This window comes from Clupea harengus, chromosome 23 (genome assembly GCF_900700415.2).
Source record: "Clupea harengus chromosome 23, Ch_v2.0.2, whole genome shotgun sequence".
NCBI classification, from domain to species: Eukaryota; Metazoa; Chordata; class Actinopteri; order Clupeiformes; family Clupeidae; genus Clupea; species Clupea harengus.
Genome location: NC_045174.1, coordinates 24,354,744 through 24,372,002, shown reverse-complemented (window position 1 = coordinate 24,372,002; position 17,259 = coordinate 24,354,744). Strand labels below are relative to the sequence as shown.

At 50.0% G+C, this 17,259-nt stretch overlaps 3 protein-coding genes across 3 annotated transcripts in view; all 3 read left to right on the top strand.

The window, feature by feature from the left end:
* The first annotated feature begins 392 nt into the window (after positions 1-392).
* On the top strand, positions 393-5,977 carry LOC105910653 (transportin-2). The gene is made up of 9 exons (XM_031561073.1): positions 393-572; positions 700-787; positions 945-1,043; positions 1,635-1,730; positions 2,293-2,368; positions 3,475-3,574; positions 4,533-4,607; positions 5,230-5,379; positions 5,882-5,977. Exons 1-8 carry the CDS (start codon positions 414-416, stop codon positions 5,335-5,337), a joined length of 801 nt encoding a protein of 266 aa, XP_031416933.1. The 5' UTR covers positions 393-413; the 3' UTR covers positions 5,338-5,379; positions 5,882-5,977.
* Positions 5,978-7,726: 1,749 nt separating this feature from the next.
* Positions 7,727-10,276, top strand: LOC116218612. The gene is made up of 3 exons (XM_031560728.2): positions 7,727-7,862; positions 8,534-8,866; positions 8,993-10,276. The coding sequence occupies exons 1-3, from the start codon at positions 7,727-7,729 to the stop codon at positions 9,430-9,432; spliced, it is 909 nt and encodes a 302-aa protein (XP_031416588.1). The 3' UTR covers positions 9,433-10,276.
* A 56-nt stretch (positions 10,277-10,332) lies between these two features.
* The window catches only part of fbxw9 (F-box and WD repeat domain containing 9), a 9,116-nt gene continuing 2,189 nt past the window's right edge, over positions 10,333-17,259 (top strand). The window contains exons 1-8 of the mRNA XM_042703193.1: positions 10,333-10,633; positions 11,447-11,616; positions 12,328-12,472; positions 13,569-13,805; positions 14,235-14,718; positions 15,245-15,393; positions 15,875-16,078; positions 16,877-16,942. Coding sequence (XP_042559127.1) covers positions 10,604-10,633; positions 11,447-11,616; positions 12,328-12,472; positions 13,569-13,805; positions 14,235-14,718; positions 15,245-15,393; positions 15,875-16,078; positions 16,877-16,942 — 1,485 coding nt within the window. The 5' untranslated portion in view covers positions 10,333-10,603. The remainder of the gene's footprint in view (positions 10,634-11,446; positions 11,617-12,327; positions 12,473-13,568; positions 13,806-14,234; positions 14,719-15,244; positions 15,394-15,874; positions 16,079-16,876; positions 16,943-17,259) is intronic.

The window sequence follows — 17,259 nt, the reverse complement described above, 5'->3', positions numbered from 1 at the left end:
CACACACACACACACACACACAGACCATAGGTGCTGGACACACACACACACACACACACACACACACACACACACACACACACACACACACACACAGACCATAGGTGCTGAACACACACCACACACAACACACACACACACACACACACACACACACACACACACACACACACACACACAGACCATAGCTGCTGGACACACTCACACACTCACACACTCACACACTCACACACTCACACACTCACACACTCACACACTCACACACTCACACACTCACACTCACACACAATAGGTGCTGGTCCAAATAGTCACAGATGTGGTGATCATTGCTCAGCAGACATTGGAAACCTGAATGTGTATGTGGTGATCAATGATCTGTGTGTGTGTGTGTGTGTGTGTGTGTGTGTGTGTAGATGTACAGCCAGCACCCGGACCAGTACGAGGCTCCCGATAAGGACTTCATGATCGTGGCGCTGGACCTGCTCAGCGGATTGGCCGAAGGGCTGGGGTCACACGTCGAGCAGCTGGTTGCCCGTAGCAACATCATGACGCTGCTCTTCCAGTGCATGCAGGTACGTACCCGTCCTGAGCCACCGGCCAATCAGAGCGTCTTCCTGCTACCTGTCAGTCAGATTGTCAGCCACCCAGCTGGTGGGCACCTCCGTAATGATTGTGTGTGTGTTTTTTTGTGTGTTTCAGGACACTATGCCTGAGGTCAGACAGAGCTCTTTCGCATTGCTGGGGGATTTGACCAAAGCCTGCTTCCCCCATGTCAAACCCTGCATTGGTGAGTGTGTGTGTGTGTGTGTGAGACTTGTCTTGAGCAATAAAACTTTTTAGATAATTGAAAATACTGACGGATCAGCACTGTCAGACTGAATGCTAAAACAAAACTCTGTGTGTGTGTCTCTCTCTCTGTGTGTGTGTGTGTGTGTGTCCCTCAGCTGAGTTCATGCCTATTCTGGGCCTCAATCTGAACCCAGAGTTCATCTCTGTGTGCAACAACGCAACCTGGGCCATTGGAGAGATTGCCATGCAGATGGGTAAGACATCAAACACACACACACACACCCCCTCTTGCATACATGCACACACACACACACACACACACACCCTCTTGCGCGCATACATACATGCATACATACATACATGCAGATGGGTAAAACACACACACACACACACACACACACACCCTCTCGCGCTCTTACATACATACATACGTACATTAACATGCAGATGGGTAAAACACACACACACCCTCTCGCTCTCTTACATACATACATACATTCATTAACATGCAGATGGGTAAGACACACACACACCTCTTACATACATACATTAACATGCAGATGGGTAAGACACACACACACCCTCTTACATACATACATACATACGTGTGTGTGTGTGTGAGCTTCAGCCTCGTTCAGAGAGAATAGGTGGGAAGAACTGTTCTTAGCTGCTCTGAGTCTGTGCTCAAGACTGGGGTGACTCCAGCCCAAAGACTAACGTGTGTGTGTGTGTGTGTGTGTGTGTGTGTGTGTGTGTGTGTGTGTGTGTGTGTGTGTGTGTGTGTGTGTGTGTGTGTGTGTGTGTGTGTGTGTGTGTGTGTGTCTCGCTCTCTCTCTCTCTCTCAGGAGCGGAAATGCAGCCCTATGTGGCACTGGTCCTCAATAGCCTGGTGGAGATCATCAACAGACCAAACACCCCCAAAACCCTATTGGAGAATACAGGTATGTACACACACACACACACACACACACACACACACACACACACACACACACACACACACACACACACACACACACACGTAATGGGAGTAGGACGCTAGGCTATGTAACGGGAGTAGCACGCTAGGCTAGGCTATGTAACGGGAGTAGGACGCTAGGCTATGTAACGGGAGTAGGACGCTAGGCTATGTAACGGGAGTAGGACGCTAGGCTATGTAACGGGAGTAGGACGCTAGGCTATGTAACGGGAGTAGGACGCTAGGCTATGTAATGGGAGTAGGACGCTAGGCTATGTAATGGGAGTAGGACGCTAGGCTATGTAATGGGAGTAGGACGCTAGGCTATGTAATGGGAGTAGGACGCTAGGCTATGTAATGGGAGTAGGACGCTAGGCTAGGCTATGTAATGGGAGTAGGACGCTAGGCTAGGCTATGTAATGGGAGTAGGACGCTAGGCTATGTAATGGGACGCTGAGTCTGTGGGATTGTTTGCTGTTGTACATGACTGCAGAGCAAGCTTGAGTTTTGATTGGTCAATGGCATGTCTCTCCTCTCTACAACAGCGATCACGATTGGCCGGTTGGGCTACGTGTGTCCACAGGAGGTTGCCCCCGTGCTGCCACAGTTCATCCAGCCCTGGTGAGTAACCGCCACCCTAACCGCTAATCACCAGCTACAGACATGATGATTGGCCAGCCTCACCTAGCTCACCAGCTACAGACATGATGATTGGCCATCTGAATGTGTGTGTGTGTGAACATCAATGATCTGAATGTGTGTGTGTGTGGACATCAATGATCTGAATGTGTGTGTGTGTGTGGACATCAATGATCTGAATGTGTGTGTGTGTGTGTGTGTGTGGACATCAATGATCTGAATGTGTGTGTGTGTGTGTGTGTGTGGACATCAATGATCTGAATGTGTGTGTGTGTGGACATCAATGATCTGAATGTGTGTGTGTGTGGACATCAATGATCTGAATGTGTGTGTATTTGGACATCAATGATCTGAATGTGTGTGTGTGTGTGTGTGTGTGTGGACATCAATGATCTGAATGTGTGTGTGTGTGGACATCAATGATCTGAATGTGTGTGTGTGTGGACATCAATGATCTGAATGTGTGTGTGTGTGTGGACATCAATGATCTGAATGTGTGTGTGTGTGTGGACATCAATGATCTGAATGTGTGTGTGTGTGGACATCAATGATCTGAATGTGTGTGTGTGTGGACATCAATGATCTGAATGTGTGTGTGTGTGGACATCAATGATCTGAATGTGTGTGTGTGTGGACATCAATGATCTGAATGTGTGTGTGTGTGTGTGGACATCAATGATCTGAATGTGTGTGTGGACATCAATGATCTGAATGTGTGTGTGTGTGTGTGTGGACATCAATGATCTGAATGTGTGTGTATTTGGACATCAATGATCTGAATGTGTGTGTGTGTGGACATCAATGATCTGAATGTGTGTGTTTGTGTGTGGACATCAATGATCTGAATGTGTGTGTTTGTGTGGACATCAATGATCTGAATGTGTGTGTTTGTGTGGACATCAATGATCTGAATGTGTGTGTGTGGACATCAATGATCTGAGCTTGTGGCTATGATGTAGGAGATTTACAGTTGCTGTGTGTGTGTGTGTGTGTGTGTGTGTGTGTGTGTGTACGCTGAGTTCCATCTCTTGTTTCTTAACTCTGGTCATATCTGTCTCTGAACTGTGTGTCTGTGTGTGTGTCTGCAGGTGCTCGTCTTTGAGGAATATCCGTGACAACGAGGAGAAGGACTCTGCATTCCGAGGAATCTGCATGATGATCGGCGTCAATCCAGGCGGTGTGGTCCAGGTGTGTGTGTGTGTGTGTGTGTGTCTGTGTCTGTCTGCATGAACAGCGTCAATCCAGGCAGTGTGGTCCAGGTGTGTGTGTGTATGTGTGTGTGTGTGTGTGTGTGTGTGTGTGTGTGTGTGTGTGTGTCTGTGTCTGTGTCTGTCTGCATGAACAGCGTCAATCCAGGCAGTGTGGTCCAGGTGTGTGTGTGTCTGCATGATGATCGGCGTCAATCCAGGCGGTGTGGTCCAGGTGTGTGTGTGTGTGTGTGTGTGTGTGTGTGTGTGTGTGGGGAGGGAGAGATTCCAATTTGTAATGATGGCCAGATCTGAATAGTTAGTGTTTTCGAGGGTTAAAACTGGATCAGGAATGATTGGATGTCCAGTGTTTAGTTGCTACTTAAATTAAATGGTGTGTGTGTGTGTGTGTGTGTGTGTGTGTGTGTGTGTGTGTGCAGGACTTCACTACTTAAATGAAATGGTGTTTCTGTGTGTGTGTGTGCAGGACTTCACTACTTAAATGAAATGGTGTTTCTGTGTGTGTGTGTGCAGGACTTCACTACTTAAATGAAATGGTGTTTCTGTGTGTGTGTGTGCAGGACTTCACTACTTAAATGAAATGGTGTTTCTGTGTGTGTGTGTGTGTGTGTGTGTGCAGGACTTCAGTACTTAAATGAAATTGTGTGTGTGTGTGTGTGTGCAGGACTTCACTACTTAAATGAAATGGTGTTTCTGTGTGTGTGTGTGCAGGACTTCAGTACTTAAATGAAATTGTGTGTGTGTGTGTGTGTGCAGGACTTCAGTACTTAAATGAAATTGTGTGTGTGTGTGTGTGTGCAGGACTTCAGTACTTAAATGAAATGGTGTGTGTGTGTGCAGGACTTTACTACTGAAATTAAATGATGTTTGTGTGTGTCTGTGTGTGTGTGCAGGACCTCAGTACTTAAATTAAATGGTGTGTGTGTGTGTGTGCGCAGGACTTCATCTTCTTCTGTGATGCCGTGGCGTCATGGGTCAGTCCAAAGGATGATTTGAGAGACATGTTCTATAAGGTATGCACTAGCTGAAGTGTGTGTGTGTGTGTGACATGTTCTATAAGGTATGCACTAGCTGAAAGGTGTGTGTGTGTGACATGTTCTGTAAGGTATGCACTAGCTGAAGTGTGTGTGTGTGTGTGTGACATGTTCTATAGGGTATGCACTAGCTGAAGTGTGTGTGTGACATGTTCTATAGGGTATGCACTAGCTGAAAGGTGTGTGTGTGTGTGTGTGTGTGACATGTTCTGTAAGGTATGCACTAGCTGAAAGGTGTGTGTGTGTGTGACATGTTCTGTAAGGTATGCACTAGCTGAAAGGTGTGTGTGACATGTTCTGTAAGGTATGCACTAGCTGAAAGGTGTGTGTGTGTGTGTGTGTGACATGTTCTGTAAGGTATGCACTAGCTGAAAGGTGTGTGTCTGTGACATGTTCTGTAAGGTGTGTGGGTAATCTAAAAGTGCTTGTGTATAGAGTGTGAGGATGTGTGTGTGTGTGTGTGTGTTTCTTATATGTGTGTGTGTTTGCCATGTCAGTGGGTTTAAGGATCAGATTGGGGAGGAGAGCTGTGTGTGTGTGTGTGTGTGTGTGTGTGTGTGTGTGTGTGTGTGCACGTACTCACTGTCCCTCTCGTCCTCAGATTCTGCACGGGTTCAAGGATCAAGTCGGGGAGGAAAATTGGCAGCATTTTTCGGAGCAGTTTCCAGCACTACTGAAGGAACGCCTGTCGACCTGCTACGGCGTCTAACACACACACACACACTCCAGACACACAAGGCATGCCTGAGCGGTACGAGACTGCACTGCACCACACACACACACACACACACACACACACACACACACACACACACACACACTCCAGACACACAAGGCATGCCTGAGCGGTACGAGACTGCACTGCACCACACACACACACACACACACACACACACACACACACACACTCCAGACACACAAGGCATGCCTGAGCGGTACGAGACTGCACTGCACACACACACACACACACACACACACACACACACACACTCACAAACACACACACACACACACACTCACAAACACACACTCCAGACACACAAGGCATGCCTGAGCGGTACGAGACTACACACACACACACACACACACACACACACACACACACAGAGACACACACACACAGAGACACCTAAGTAATTGTACTAATATGTGTGCTTTCTTTTCTCCGTGTGTGTGTGTGTGTGTGTGTGTGTGTGTGTGTGTGTGTGTGTGTGTGTGTGTGTGTGTGTGTGTGTGTGTGTGTGTGTGTGTAGGTCCGCTTGCAGGAGGATGGCAAGGAACTCATCCATGTCTGTACTGAACTTCCCTGATAGTGGGGGAGAGGTGTTGCAACACACACATGTACACGCACACACGCACACACACACACACACACACACACACACACACACACACACACATAAACACACACCTCTCTCCAATGCCCTATGTGTCTGTAAGGGGAGGGGGAGGGTAGGGGCGTCTGGTTGTCGTGACGATGTTGGTTTAGGTAAATGACAACATGGGAGTCGGGTAGAGCAGGAAGAGCTCTGATTGGCTCGCCGCTGCCCATGTGGGGGGTAGAGGGGCTGTGGCCTCTTTCCAGGGGGGTTAAGTTGGGTGGGAGGGCATGCAGGCAATTATCCTTCCAGCCATAGCTACACACACACACACACACACACACACACACACACACACACACAGTGTACTCAGGCTTGTGTGTGTCAACACACTCATTCACTAGTGAATAACATGCCGCGCTATCGGCTGGACTGTAGAGCCAAAAAAACCTTTATCGCCCCCCAGAGGTGGGCTTTAGGTATTAAACAACCTCAGATGCTCCTAAAGGTCTTTCTTTTTAAAGGGGTGGGGGGGAGAGGGGGTAGGGTTAGGGGTGGGGGTTGTACTCATCTTTATCGCTCAGTCGCTCACGGCCCACATCCTGTGTTTTGGACCTTCATACATCTCATGGCAGCGTCCTGTACATCAGTCCTCCCGCCAGCAGGTGGCGCCGTGCTCTCTCCTGACTGCAGCCACGCTGTTAGACGCAGTATCAGTCTTTCCCCCGGTTTCCCCTAGGAGACAAGTGGTGCGTGTCGTCGTGCCGCCTGTTACCGTAGCGATGCGTAGGTGATGGGAGGTATCCGAGGGACGCCACACACACACATCCGTGGCTCAGGGCAGAGTTGTGTGTGTGTGTGTGTGTGTGTGTGTGAGGGTTTGAGCGATTCTCCGCAGGAGTAGTTTCTTCCCCTCTCTCCGATTTGATGTGTGTAGCACACAGCGCTAAGTAAATGATAAGGTAATTGTGTTCTGGGGTAAGATGTGTAATGGATACTTGATTGCCCTGAGCAGAGTGAGTCTGTGGGCGGGGGGCAGGGGGCGGGGGGCGGGGGGGGCGGGCGCCCACAGTGGGGTATGAGATGCCAATCCTTAAAACATGTTAATCACACTGCAAGATTATACTGTAGTTAACCACAATCACCTTTTGCTGCTGCTGCTTCTGAAAGACGTATCTGGACTGAATAATCACCGGAAGGCATCATCGCTCAAATACTTCCAGGATGTTTTGGTTTTACTTATTTCTCTTTTTTTTTTTTTTTTTTTTTTTTTTTTTTTAATAATATGCACTTTTTTTCTCTTCTAAGGAATTTCATTTCTCCACCCCATACACACACGTGTATTTAACCACAGTCTAGTCCGATCCCCATACACACGTGTGTTTAACCCCGGTCCAGTCCGCTCCGCTCCCCACACACACACGTGTAGTTAACCCCGGTCCAGTCCGCTCCACACACACACACACGTGAAGTTAACCCCGGTCCAGTCTGCTCCCCCTCCCCATACACACGTGAAGTTAACGCCGGTCCAGTCCGCTCCCCCTCCCCATACACACGTGAAGTTAACGCCGGTCCAGTCCGCTCCCCAGGTATTCCTTAGCTCGTGTCTCACCCAGTGTAACAGTCATGGGATTACACAATAGTGTAGGGAATCTCTTACAGTATCTCTGACAGAATCCAACCCAGAGACTAGATGTTCTCCAGGGGGGCCTCTGGTTCCCCAACCCAGAGACTAGATGTTCTCCAGGGGGGCCTCTGGTTCCCCAACCCTGAGATTAGATGTTCTCCAGGGGGGCCTCTGGTTCCCCAACCCTGAGATTAGATGTTCTCCAGGGGGCCTCTGGTTCCCCAACCCTGAGACTAGATGTTCTCCAGGGGGGCCTCTGGTTCCGCGGCCGCACCCACCAGGACCAGGGTCAGAACCCTCTAGCCACAAGGAACAAAAGTCATCCTCAAAGAGCTGTGATGTTCCTTTAAATGAAGTTCTAACCGAGGGAAGCGCTGATTGGGGGGGGGGGGGGGGCTGGGCAACACGTACATGTCTATAGCCGGCTAGGCGTGGTTTTAGGTGTGTGTTCTGCTTGTGAGCGTGGAACGGAACAGCTTGGAGCTCAGACTTCATTCTGCTCCACAAGAGCGTGAGCGTGCGCGTGTGTGTGTGTGGGAAGAGGGAGATAGAAGTACTGTATTGTGGCCTCGACTGGTCCTGCTCTAGTGAGGATTAGCAAGATGGAGGTCAAAGTTCACACGTCGAGGTCAGAGGGCGTCTCCACTTTCACACCTGCTTCTCATTCTGTCTCAGTTTGGAGATCCGCCCCAGCTAATGCACCGCCCCCGACACGCCTCACACACACACCTGGGGCCTCACACACACCTGGGTCCTCTCCTCTCCCCGACACAGCCTCACACACACCTGGGTCCTCTCCTGAACCAACACAGCCTCACACACACATCTGGGTCCTCTCCTGAACCAACACAGCCTCACACACACACCTGGGTCCTCTCCTGAACCAACAGCCTCACACACACATCTGGGTCCTCTTCCCGAGGGCCTCACACACACATCTGGGGCCTCTCCCGACACAGCCTCACACACACACCTGGGTCTTCTCCTCTCCCCGAGGGCCTCACACACATCTGGGGCCTCTCCCCGAGGGGCCTCACCTGATCCCATCACCCCTCAGACTCAGGGCTGCAGTTGGGACATCTGTCCTGTAGGGGGCGCCTCGCTACACGTCCTGCGCTCCTTCCTCTTCCTCTTACGGGGACTGGATAGCTCCTTCCTCTTCCTCTTACGGGGACTGGATAGCTCCTTCCTCTTCCTCTTACGGGGACTGGATAGCTCCTTCCTCTTCCGGGGACTGGATAGCTCCTTCCTCTTCCTCTTACGGGGACTGGATAGCTCCTTCCTCTTCCTCCTACGGGGACTGGATAGCTCCTTCCTCTTCCTCTTACGGGGACTGGATAGCTCCTTCCTCTTCCTCTTACAGGGACTGGATAGCTCCTTCCTCTTACGGGGACTGGATAGCTCCTTCCTCTTCCTCTTACGGGGACTGGATAGCTCCTTCCTCTTCCTCTTACGGGGACTGGATAGCTCCTTCCTCTTCCTCCTACGGGGACTGGATAGCTCCTTCCTCTTCCTCTTACGGGGACTGGATAGCTCCTTCCTCTTACGGGGACCGGATAGCTCCTTCCTCTTCCTCTTACGGGGACTGGATAGCTCCTTCCTCTTACGGGGACTGGATAGCTCCTTCCTCTTCCTCTTACGGGGACTGGATAGCTCCTTCCTCTTCCTCCTACGGGGACTGGATAGCTCCTTCCTCTTCCTCCTACGGGGACTGGATGGTCTCCATTTTAATGTTCAACTTTTTTTTCAAGGCAGCTTTGGTGTACAAAGAACTATAGAACTCTGGGTAGTGACCATTCTAACGTTACACTTCCTGCTTGTGGCTTTTTCGACTCTAGGAACTATGAGTAGCTCCTAGGAACACGCAATACTTTTGTAGGTGGCTTTCGTGTACAGGACAACACACACACACACACACACAGGATAAAACCAAGTGTGTGAGCGCAGGTGTGGAGACGGGGCTGTCTGTTTGAATGGCCCTTTGATGAACTGTCGGGGTCCAGGGGACTGTTAGAGCGGGGGGGGGGGGGGTCATATAGAGCTGGTTGTCTAGTGCATCTCTTCTTCCTCACCACTGTGGAGCGAGGGGGGGTTGGGGGGGCAATAGAGCTGTGGAGCGGGGGGGGGGGGGAGAACCAGTGAGGTTTGCACGTCATGAAATGAGATTTTTTTTTTTTTTTTTTTTTTCCTTCCCTGTATCTTCATTGTTTATTTTCTCCCCCCTTTTAAGAGAATGCAGAAAGATGTTTATTTTTTGCTTTTGTTTAATTTAATTTTTTTTTACGTTTTATTTATGTTTTTTGTTTTATTGCTTTCAATGTTTTATATTTTATTTTTGTGCAGCAGAGCACAAATTTTTTTTAGACTTTAAAAGTTTTATTTTCCACTAATGTTCTTTTTATTTTAAAGAATTTGTTTTGTTTTCGTTGTTTTATAGCGGACCTTATTCTTTAGCAGCGGGGGAAGGGGGGGCCCTCGGCTCGGCTTGGCACGGAACCTTGACAGAAGGGATCGCCACCCAGACAGACATATTTCAGTTTCTGCTTTCTGTTTAATTCCACCTCAAGTCTGAGAGACGCATCCTGTGTTTTTCTTTTTCCCTCAACTGTGGTGCAAGTTCCATGTAAACTTGTGTATGAAACTTAGCATTTCTATTTTACTTCTGTAATTGGGGAATTAAAGGTTTTCTACCAAGCAGGAAATACATACATCTTGACTGGTTTTTATTGTGTGTGTGTGTGTGTGTGTTGAGGATATAATTTCAGGTTGTATGCCACCACAATTACAGATGTATTTATTTATGTTTCATTGTGAGAATTATTTTCTTAATGGGAACAATAAAGACAACTTTCAAGTACGTAAACATAGGACCAATGTCACCACACTCAGGGCCCATCCATTTCACAGAGGGAACATGGTGCGATGGTCTGCTTCCTGGTGTGTGTGTGGTCACGGAAACTTGACAGAAATGAGTGTGAGGCCGCAGTGTAGTGTAGTCCGTGACCTCTCTTCACCAGTTACTGTAGGGCATGAGGCTTAATGCAGCTCAAAACCGAAATGTGAGTAGAACAGTAAATATTGACTTTGCTAGATTTATGTGTGGATTGACCAAAAATGGAGGTAATTGTCATAGTATAGCTATTAGATTTATGTTTTCATCATTGTTCCGTTTATTATGTAAAAATATCGGTTAAAGTTGACTCGATACAACTCATTTGTTTGAAGCCTAGCTTGTGGATGGACCTCACTTTTTATAAAAGTTTTGAGTCGCAGTCTGATTGCGTCACGACATGCGTGATGTAAACAACAGTTTGAATGAGTCAACTGTTATTGCCTTCTGCAGTTTATGCACGATGTGTTAACTTAAGTACCACTTTCATTTCTGATTGTGACTAATCGAAGGACTATCTGCTTGAATTTAATTCTAATGACATTTTTTTGGTGTAAAAAACACATCGCTTAAACGCCTTGAAAGGGATCAATTTCTAGTTAGCTAACATTAGTTAGCTATGCTACTACGTTCAGTCGACAGTAGTCGGCGTATGCAAACCTGCTAAGTATTTCCTACGCGCTGAAGAGGGACAGTGTTATTAGCAGTAAGGTTACACACATCAGGATATGATCAAACACAAACTCTGTGCCCACTGAAAGGCATATGCGAGGTCGGCGCACACAAGGACGTTGGTCGGACTGGTAAGAGGGGGTGGACGCTGGGGTATGGGCTCTTGTGAAGATAAGGCTAACAAACAGGCGTGGTTGTTTATGACAGTCGTGTCGTCTGTTTGGAATTTGCGCGAACTATGTGGAACCTCTTTATCTTGGTAGAAATACAGTTAACTTGGCTAACTTAATAGGTAACTAACTTTATCCAGGGCCGACCAAAACAGGCAGAATTCACCGGCTGCCGCCCAACGGGACGTGCTGGGTTAGGATTGAGAATGTCCCGGCTTGTCGAGAGGAAGGGGGGCGATGGTGGCCGGGAGACGGCACCCAGCGCCGGGGAGTCGGTCTGCGATGGCATCGGTCATCTGGATCAGATGCGGTAAGCCTCTACTGCGGTGTCTCGCCTGCTTTGGTGTCAGTTAACCTGCTAGACAAGCACAAGAACGTTGCACTATCCACACAAGCACATGAACACTATCTCTTGCACTATCCACACACACACACACACACACACTCAAAGCCGAAATGTGAGTAGAACGGTAAATATTGACTTTGCTAATTTGATGTGTAGATTGACCAAAAATGGAGGTAATGTTCATGTGCTTGAACACTATCTCCTGCACTATCCTCACTTGCAGCACAAGAACACTTTCCTCGTGGACATCAACACTTTACCAATCTATGCACACTGTACCATAGGGTCAGATCCATTCCTGTATCTGTAAACACCCCACTCCCTGTGAACATGTTCCCCCCTATGTGTATGTGATTTATGTGTGTATGTCTGTGAGTAAGTGTATAAGCTACTATGGATGACCTAAATTTCCCTCGGGATTAATGAAGTATCCATCTATCTATCTAGATAAAGACATATTGGTATACAGTAGCTAAATTATAAAATGATGGCTAGATTTGGCCTCCAGTAGGGTTTAGCTTTAATTAAAGATACAGTGGTACTCCGAAATGTAAAACCTTCTCGTAGGCCTAGGCCTATGTAGTCTGGTCAAGTTTTGGGGTAAGCTAAGATGTTTGCCAACACGTGTGTGTGTGTGTGTGTGTGTGTGTGTGTGTGTGTGTGTGTGAACTGCAGGCTTTGTGTAGGCTCCGAGTATCCCAGCCCTGGAAGTCCCTCCCCTTCTAGCGATGGGATTGGTTTGCTCTCGTTGCCATGGGAGATGGTGACCCGAATTGCTTCACACCTGCCTGCCCAGTGCATCATCAATGTCCTGCCACAGGTGAGCATCCCCACGGTTACCGATTGCGGTGATGTTTACCGATTCTTGTACCGTCACTAATGGTGCGTTCAAGAGCAACTGGGAAGTGGGAAAGCTCAGACCTCAGAGTGGGAGAACACACCGGAACGTCTGTCAAACTCCCAACACACCTGAACGCCTGTCGAACTCCCAACACTCAGAGATTGGTTTGACGTTCCTCGACATGGCAACGTTTGTGGTGAAAGATAGTAAAACGAACCTTCTGGTTAGCTACGCTACGCTACATGATCGTGCGATCTGGCAGCTGGGACTTATTTAGGGAATCATTTAACATCACAATCACAGGCGCTAATGAGTACAACCTAAATACACAATGTGTGGGGACTTATTTGTACAAGTTCACACACACACACACACACACACACACAAAAGTACATTTATTTATCTTCCACCACAAATGTTGCCATGTAGAGTGACGTCTTCCCTGAGCAGATGTAACCGGGTTTCCCTGGTCCTGTTGCAGGTGTAACCGTTTTAACGGGGTTTCCCTAGTTCTGTTGCAGGGGTAACCGTTTTAACGGGGTTTCCCTGGTCCTGTTGCAGGTGTAACCGTTTTAACGGGGGTTTCCCTGATTCTGTTGCAGGTGTAACCGTTTTAACGGGGTTTACCTGGTCCTGTTGCCGGTGTAACGGGGTTTCTCTGATTCTGTTGCCGGTGTAACCGTTTTAACGGGGTTTCCCTGGTCCTGTTGCAGGGGTAACCGTTTTAACGGGGTTTCCCTGGTCCTGTTGCAGGGGTAACCGTTTTAACGGGGTTTCCCTGGTCCTGTTGCAGGTGTAACCGTTTTAACGGGGTTTCCCTGGTCCTGTTGCAGGGGTAACCGTTTTAACGGGGTTTCCCTGGTCCTGTTGCAGGGGTAACCGTTTTAACGGGGTTTCCCTGGTCCTGTTGCAGGGGTAACCGTTTTAACGGGGTTTCCCTGGTCCTGTTGCAGGTGTAACCGTTTTAACGGGGGTTTCCCTGATTCTGTTGCAGGTGTAACCGTTTAAACCGGGGTTTCCCTGATTCTGTTGCAGGTGTAACCGTTTTAACGGAGTTTGGCTGATTCTGTTGCAGGTGTGCCGGGTGCTTGGCGAGGTTGGCGAGGACTCGTCGGCGTGGCAACAGAGGTCCCAGCGTCTGGTGGGGGCCGGGGCCTCCTTCCCTGCGGGGCCCCGAGACGAGCTGGACTGGCCCTCAGCCTGCCTGGAGATGGAGCAGCTCATCGGCCTGTGGAGGGGCCAGAGAGGAGAAGTGGAAGGAGGAGAAGAGAGGGATGAGGGAGGAGAGAGAGGAGGAGCAGAGGGAGGAGAAGAGAGAGGAGAAGAGAGAGGAGGAGAGAGGGATGATGGAGGAGAGAGAAGAGTGGAAGGAGGAGAAGAGAGGGATGAGGGAGGAGAGAGAGGAGGTGCAGAGGGAGGAGAAAGAGGAGGAGAGAGGGATGAGGGTGGAGAGAGAAGAGGTGCAGAGGGAGGAGAAGAGAGGGATGATGGAGGAGAGAGAAGAGGAGAGAGGGAGGAGGGTAGAGAGAGGGGAGGAGGAGAGAGGGATGAGGGTAGAGAGAGAAACATGCCTGATGGACAAGAAAGAGCGAGAGAAGAGGCTGCAGAAGGGATAGAAGAGGAGCAGAGAGGAGAGGCAGAGGTGCAGAGAAGAGAGGATGAGACGCAGAGAGGAGAGGAGGAGGCGCTGGAGCAGGCTGGTGCAGGAGGGGGAGAAGAGGAGGAGGAGGAGCAGAGACGAGAGGAGGAGGAGGAGGAGGAGGAGCGTCGGCGTGGAGACGTGTGTGAGGAGGCCCTGCCCTCTCTGGAGCGGTTCTCTCTGCCGGCGGGCCACATCGCAGACGTCCACTCAGTGCTGCTGTTCGGAGGACAGGGGGCGCTGTGTGCCACGGGCTCCCGGGACCGCAACGTCAACCTGTGGGACCTGCGGGCGCAGTCGGAGGAGTCGGGGGGGTCGGAGGGGTCGGGGGGGTCGGAGGGGGGGCGTCTGCTGGGCACGCTGGGGGCCCACAGCGGCTGGGTGTGGTGTCTGGCGGAGCGGGCCAACCTCCTGGCGTCGGGGGCGTTCGACAGCACCGTGCGGCTCTGGGACCTCGGGGCGGGGGCCGGGGCCAGGGCCAGGGGGGTCATCACCGGGCGCGCCCCCGTCATCTGTCTCTCGTGGCAACCAGACGGACTGCTCGCCGGGTCACATGACAAGAAGATCAGCATCTACGATCACAGAAGTGAGATATGGGGTACACACACACACACACACACACACATGGTATGGGGGGGGGGATCAACACTGGTGTGTGTTATTAATGATCTATTAACACTCTGGTGTGTGTTATTAATGAGCTATTAACACTGTGGTGTGTGTTATTAGTGATCTATTAACACTGTGGTGTGTGTTATTAATGATCTATTAACACTGGGGTGTGTGATATTAATGATCTATTAACACTGTGGTGTGTGTTATTAATGATGGGATCTATTAGCAGCTTTGACTGACAGCATGTGATCACTAGCATAGAGTAACGCTTCTTTGTTAACTCTTTGTTTTGTGCTGTGGAGACGGTGATGACATCATATTAAAGTACCTGTGTGTGTGTGTGATGTCATCTTTGTGCGTCGTAGTTCCACAGCCGCTGGTGAAGAGTGTTCAGGTCCACAGCAGCGCGGTGCTGAGGAGACAGTGATGACATCATATTAAAGTGCCTGTGTGTGTGTGTGTGTGTGTGTGTGTGATGTCATCTTTGCGCTGCGTAGTTCCACAGCCGCTGGTGAAGAGTGTGCAGGTCCACAGCAGCGCTGTGCTGAGCCTCGTGGCGGACGATCGCTACATCATCTCAGGAGGCAAAGACAACACCGTGGCCCTTTACGACCGCCGCGCCGCCAAACTGGTCAACAGGCTCACGGTACACACACACACACACACACACACACACACTCTCACACACACTAACCACACTAACACACACACACACACACACACACACACACACACAGACGACACCGTGGCCCTGTACGACCGCCGCACCGCCAAACTGGTCAACAGGCTCACGGTACACACACACACACACACACACACACACACAGACAACACCGTGGCCCTGTACGACCGCCGCACCGCCAAACTGGTCAACAGGCTCACGGTACACACACACACACACACACACACACGCACACAGACACACACACACACTCACACTCACTCACACACACTCACACACTCACACACACTAACACACTCACAAAGACAACACCGTGGCCCTGTACGACCGCCGCGCCGCCAAACTGGTCAACAGGCTCACGGTACGCACACACACACACACACACACACACACACACACACACACACACACACACTCACACACACACTCTCTGTCCCCCCTACAGCTGGGCTCGTTCCTGTTGTCCATGTCCTACAGTGGGCAGGAGGTGTGGGCGGGGGACAACCAGGGGCGCATACACTCCTTCTCCCTGCACGGCGGAGCCCTGCGCACACTCGGCCAGTTCGACGTGGGACACACACACCTGGTCACCGGGATACACTGCTCACCGGGGAGTCTATACACCTGCTCATCAGACCGCACTATACGGGTAAGACCTCACACACACACACACACACACACACACACACACACACCTGGTCACCGGGATACACTGCTCACCGGGGAGTCTATACACCTGCTCATCAGACCACACTATACGGGTAAGACCTCTCACACACACACACACACACATGCACACACACACACACACAGAGGTGATGTTTCACACACACCCACACCCACACACACACACACACACACACACACACACACACACACACACACACACACACACACCTGGTCACCGGAATACACTGCTCACCTGGGAGTTTATACACCTGCTCATCAGACCGCACTATACGGGTAAGACGTCTCACACACACACACACACACACACACACACACACACACACACACACACACACACCTGGTCACCGGAATACACTGCTCACCTGGGAGTCTATACACCTGCTCATCAGACCGCACTATACGGGTAAGACCTCACACACACACACACACACACACACACACACACACACAGAGTTGATGGTTATACATCAGAGGTGATGTTTCACACACACACACACACACACACACACACACACACAGAGGTGATGGTGTTACATCAGAGGTGATATTTCCCACACACACACACACACACACACACACACACACACAGAGGTGATGGTGTTACATCAGAGGTGACACACACACACACACACACACACAGAGGTGATGGTTATACATCAGAGGTGATGTTTCAGACACACACACACACACACACACACACACACACACACACACAGAGGTGATGGTGTTACATCAGAGGTTTCTGTTTCTTCTGCAGGTCCATCTCCCTAGCGCCCCTCCGAGGACTCTGTGCACACTGCGGAACCCAACGCCAGTGAATGGGGTGAGTCAAAGTGTGTGTGTGTGTGTGTGTGTGTGTGTGAACCCATCGCCAGTGAATGGGGTGAGTCAAAGTGTGTGTGTGTGTGTGTGTGTGTGTGTGTGTGTGTGTGTGTGTGTGTGAACCCAATGCCAGTGAATGGGGTGAGTCAAAGTGTGTGTGTGAACCCAACGCCAGTGAATGGGGTGAGTCAAAGTGTGTGTGTGTGTGTGTGTGTGTGTGTGTGTGTGAACCCAACGCCAGTGAATGGGCCGAGTCAAAGTGTGTGTGTGTGTGTGTGTGTGTGTGTGTGTGTGTGTGTGTGTGTGTGAACCCAATGC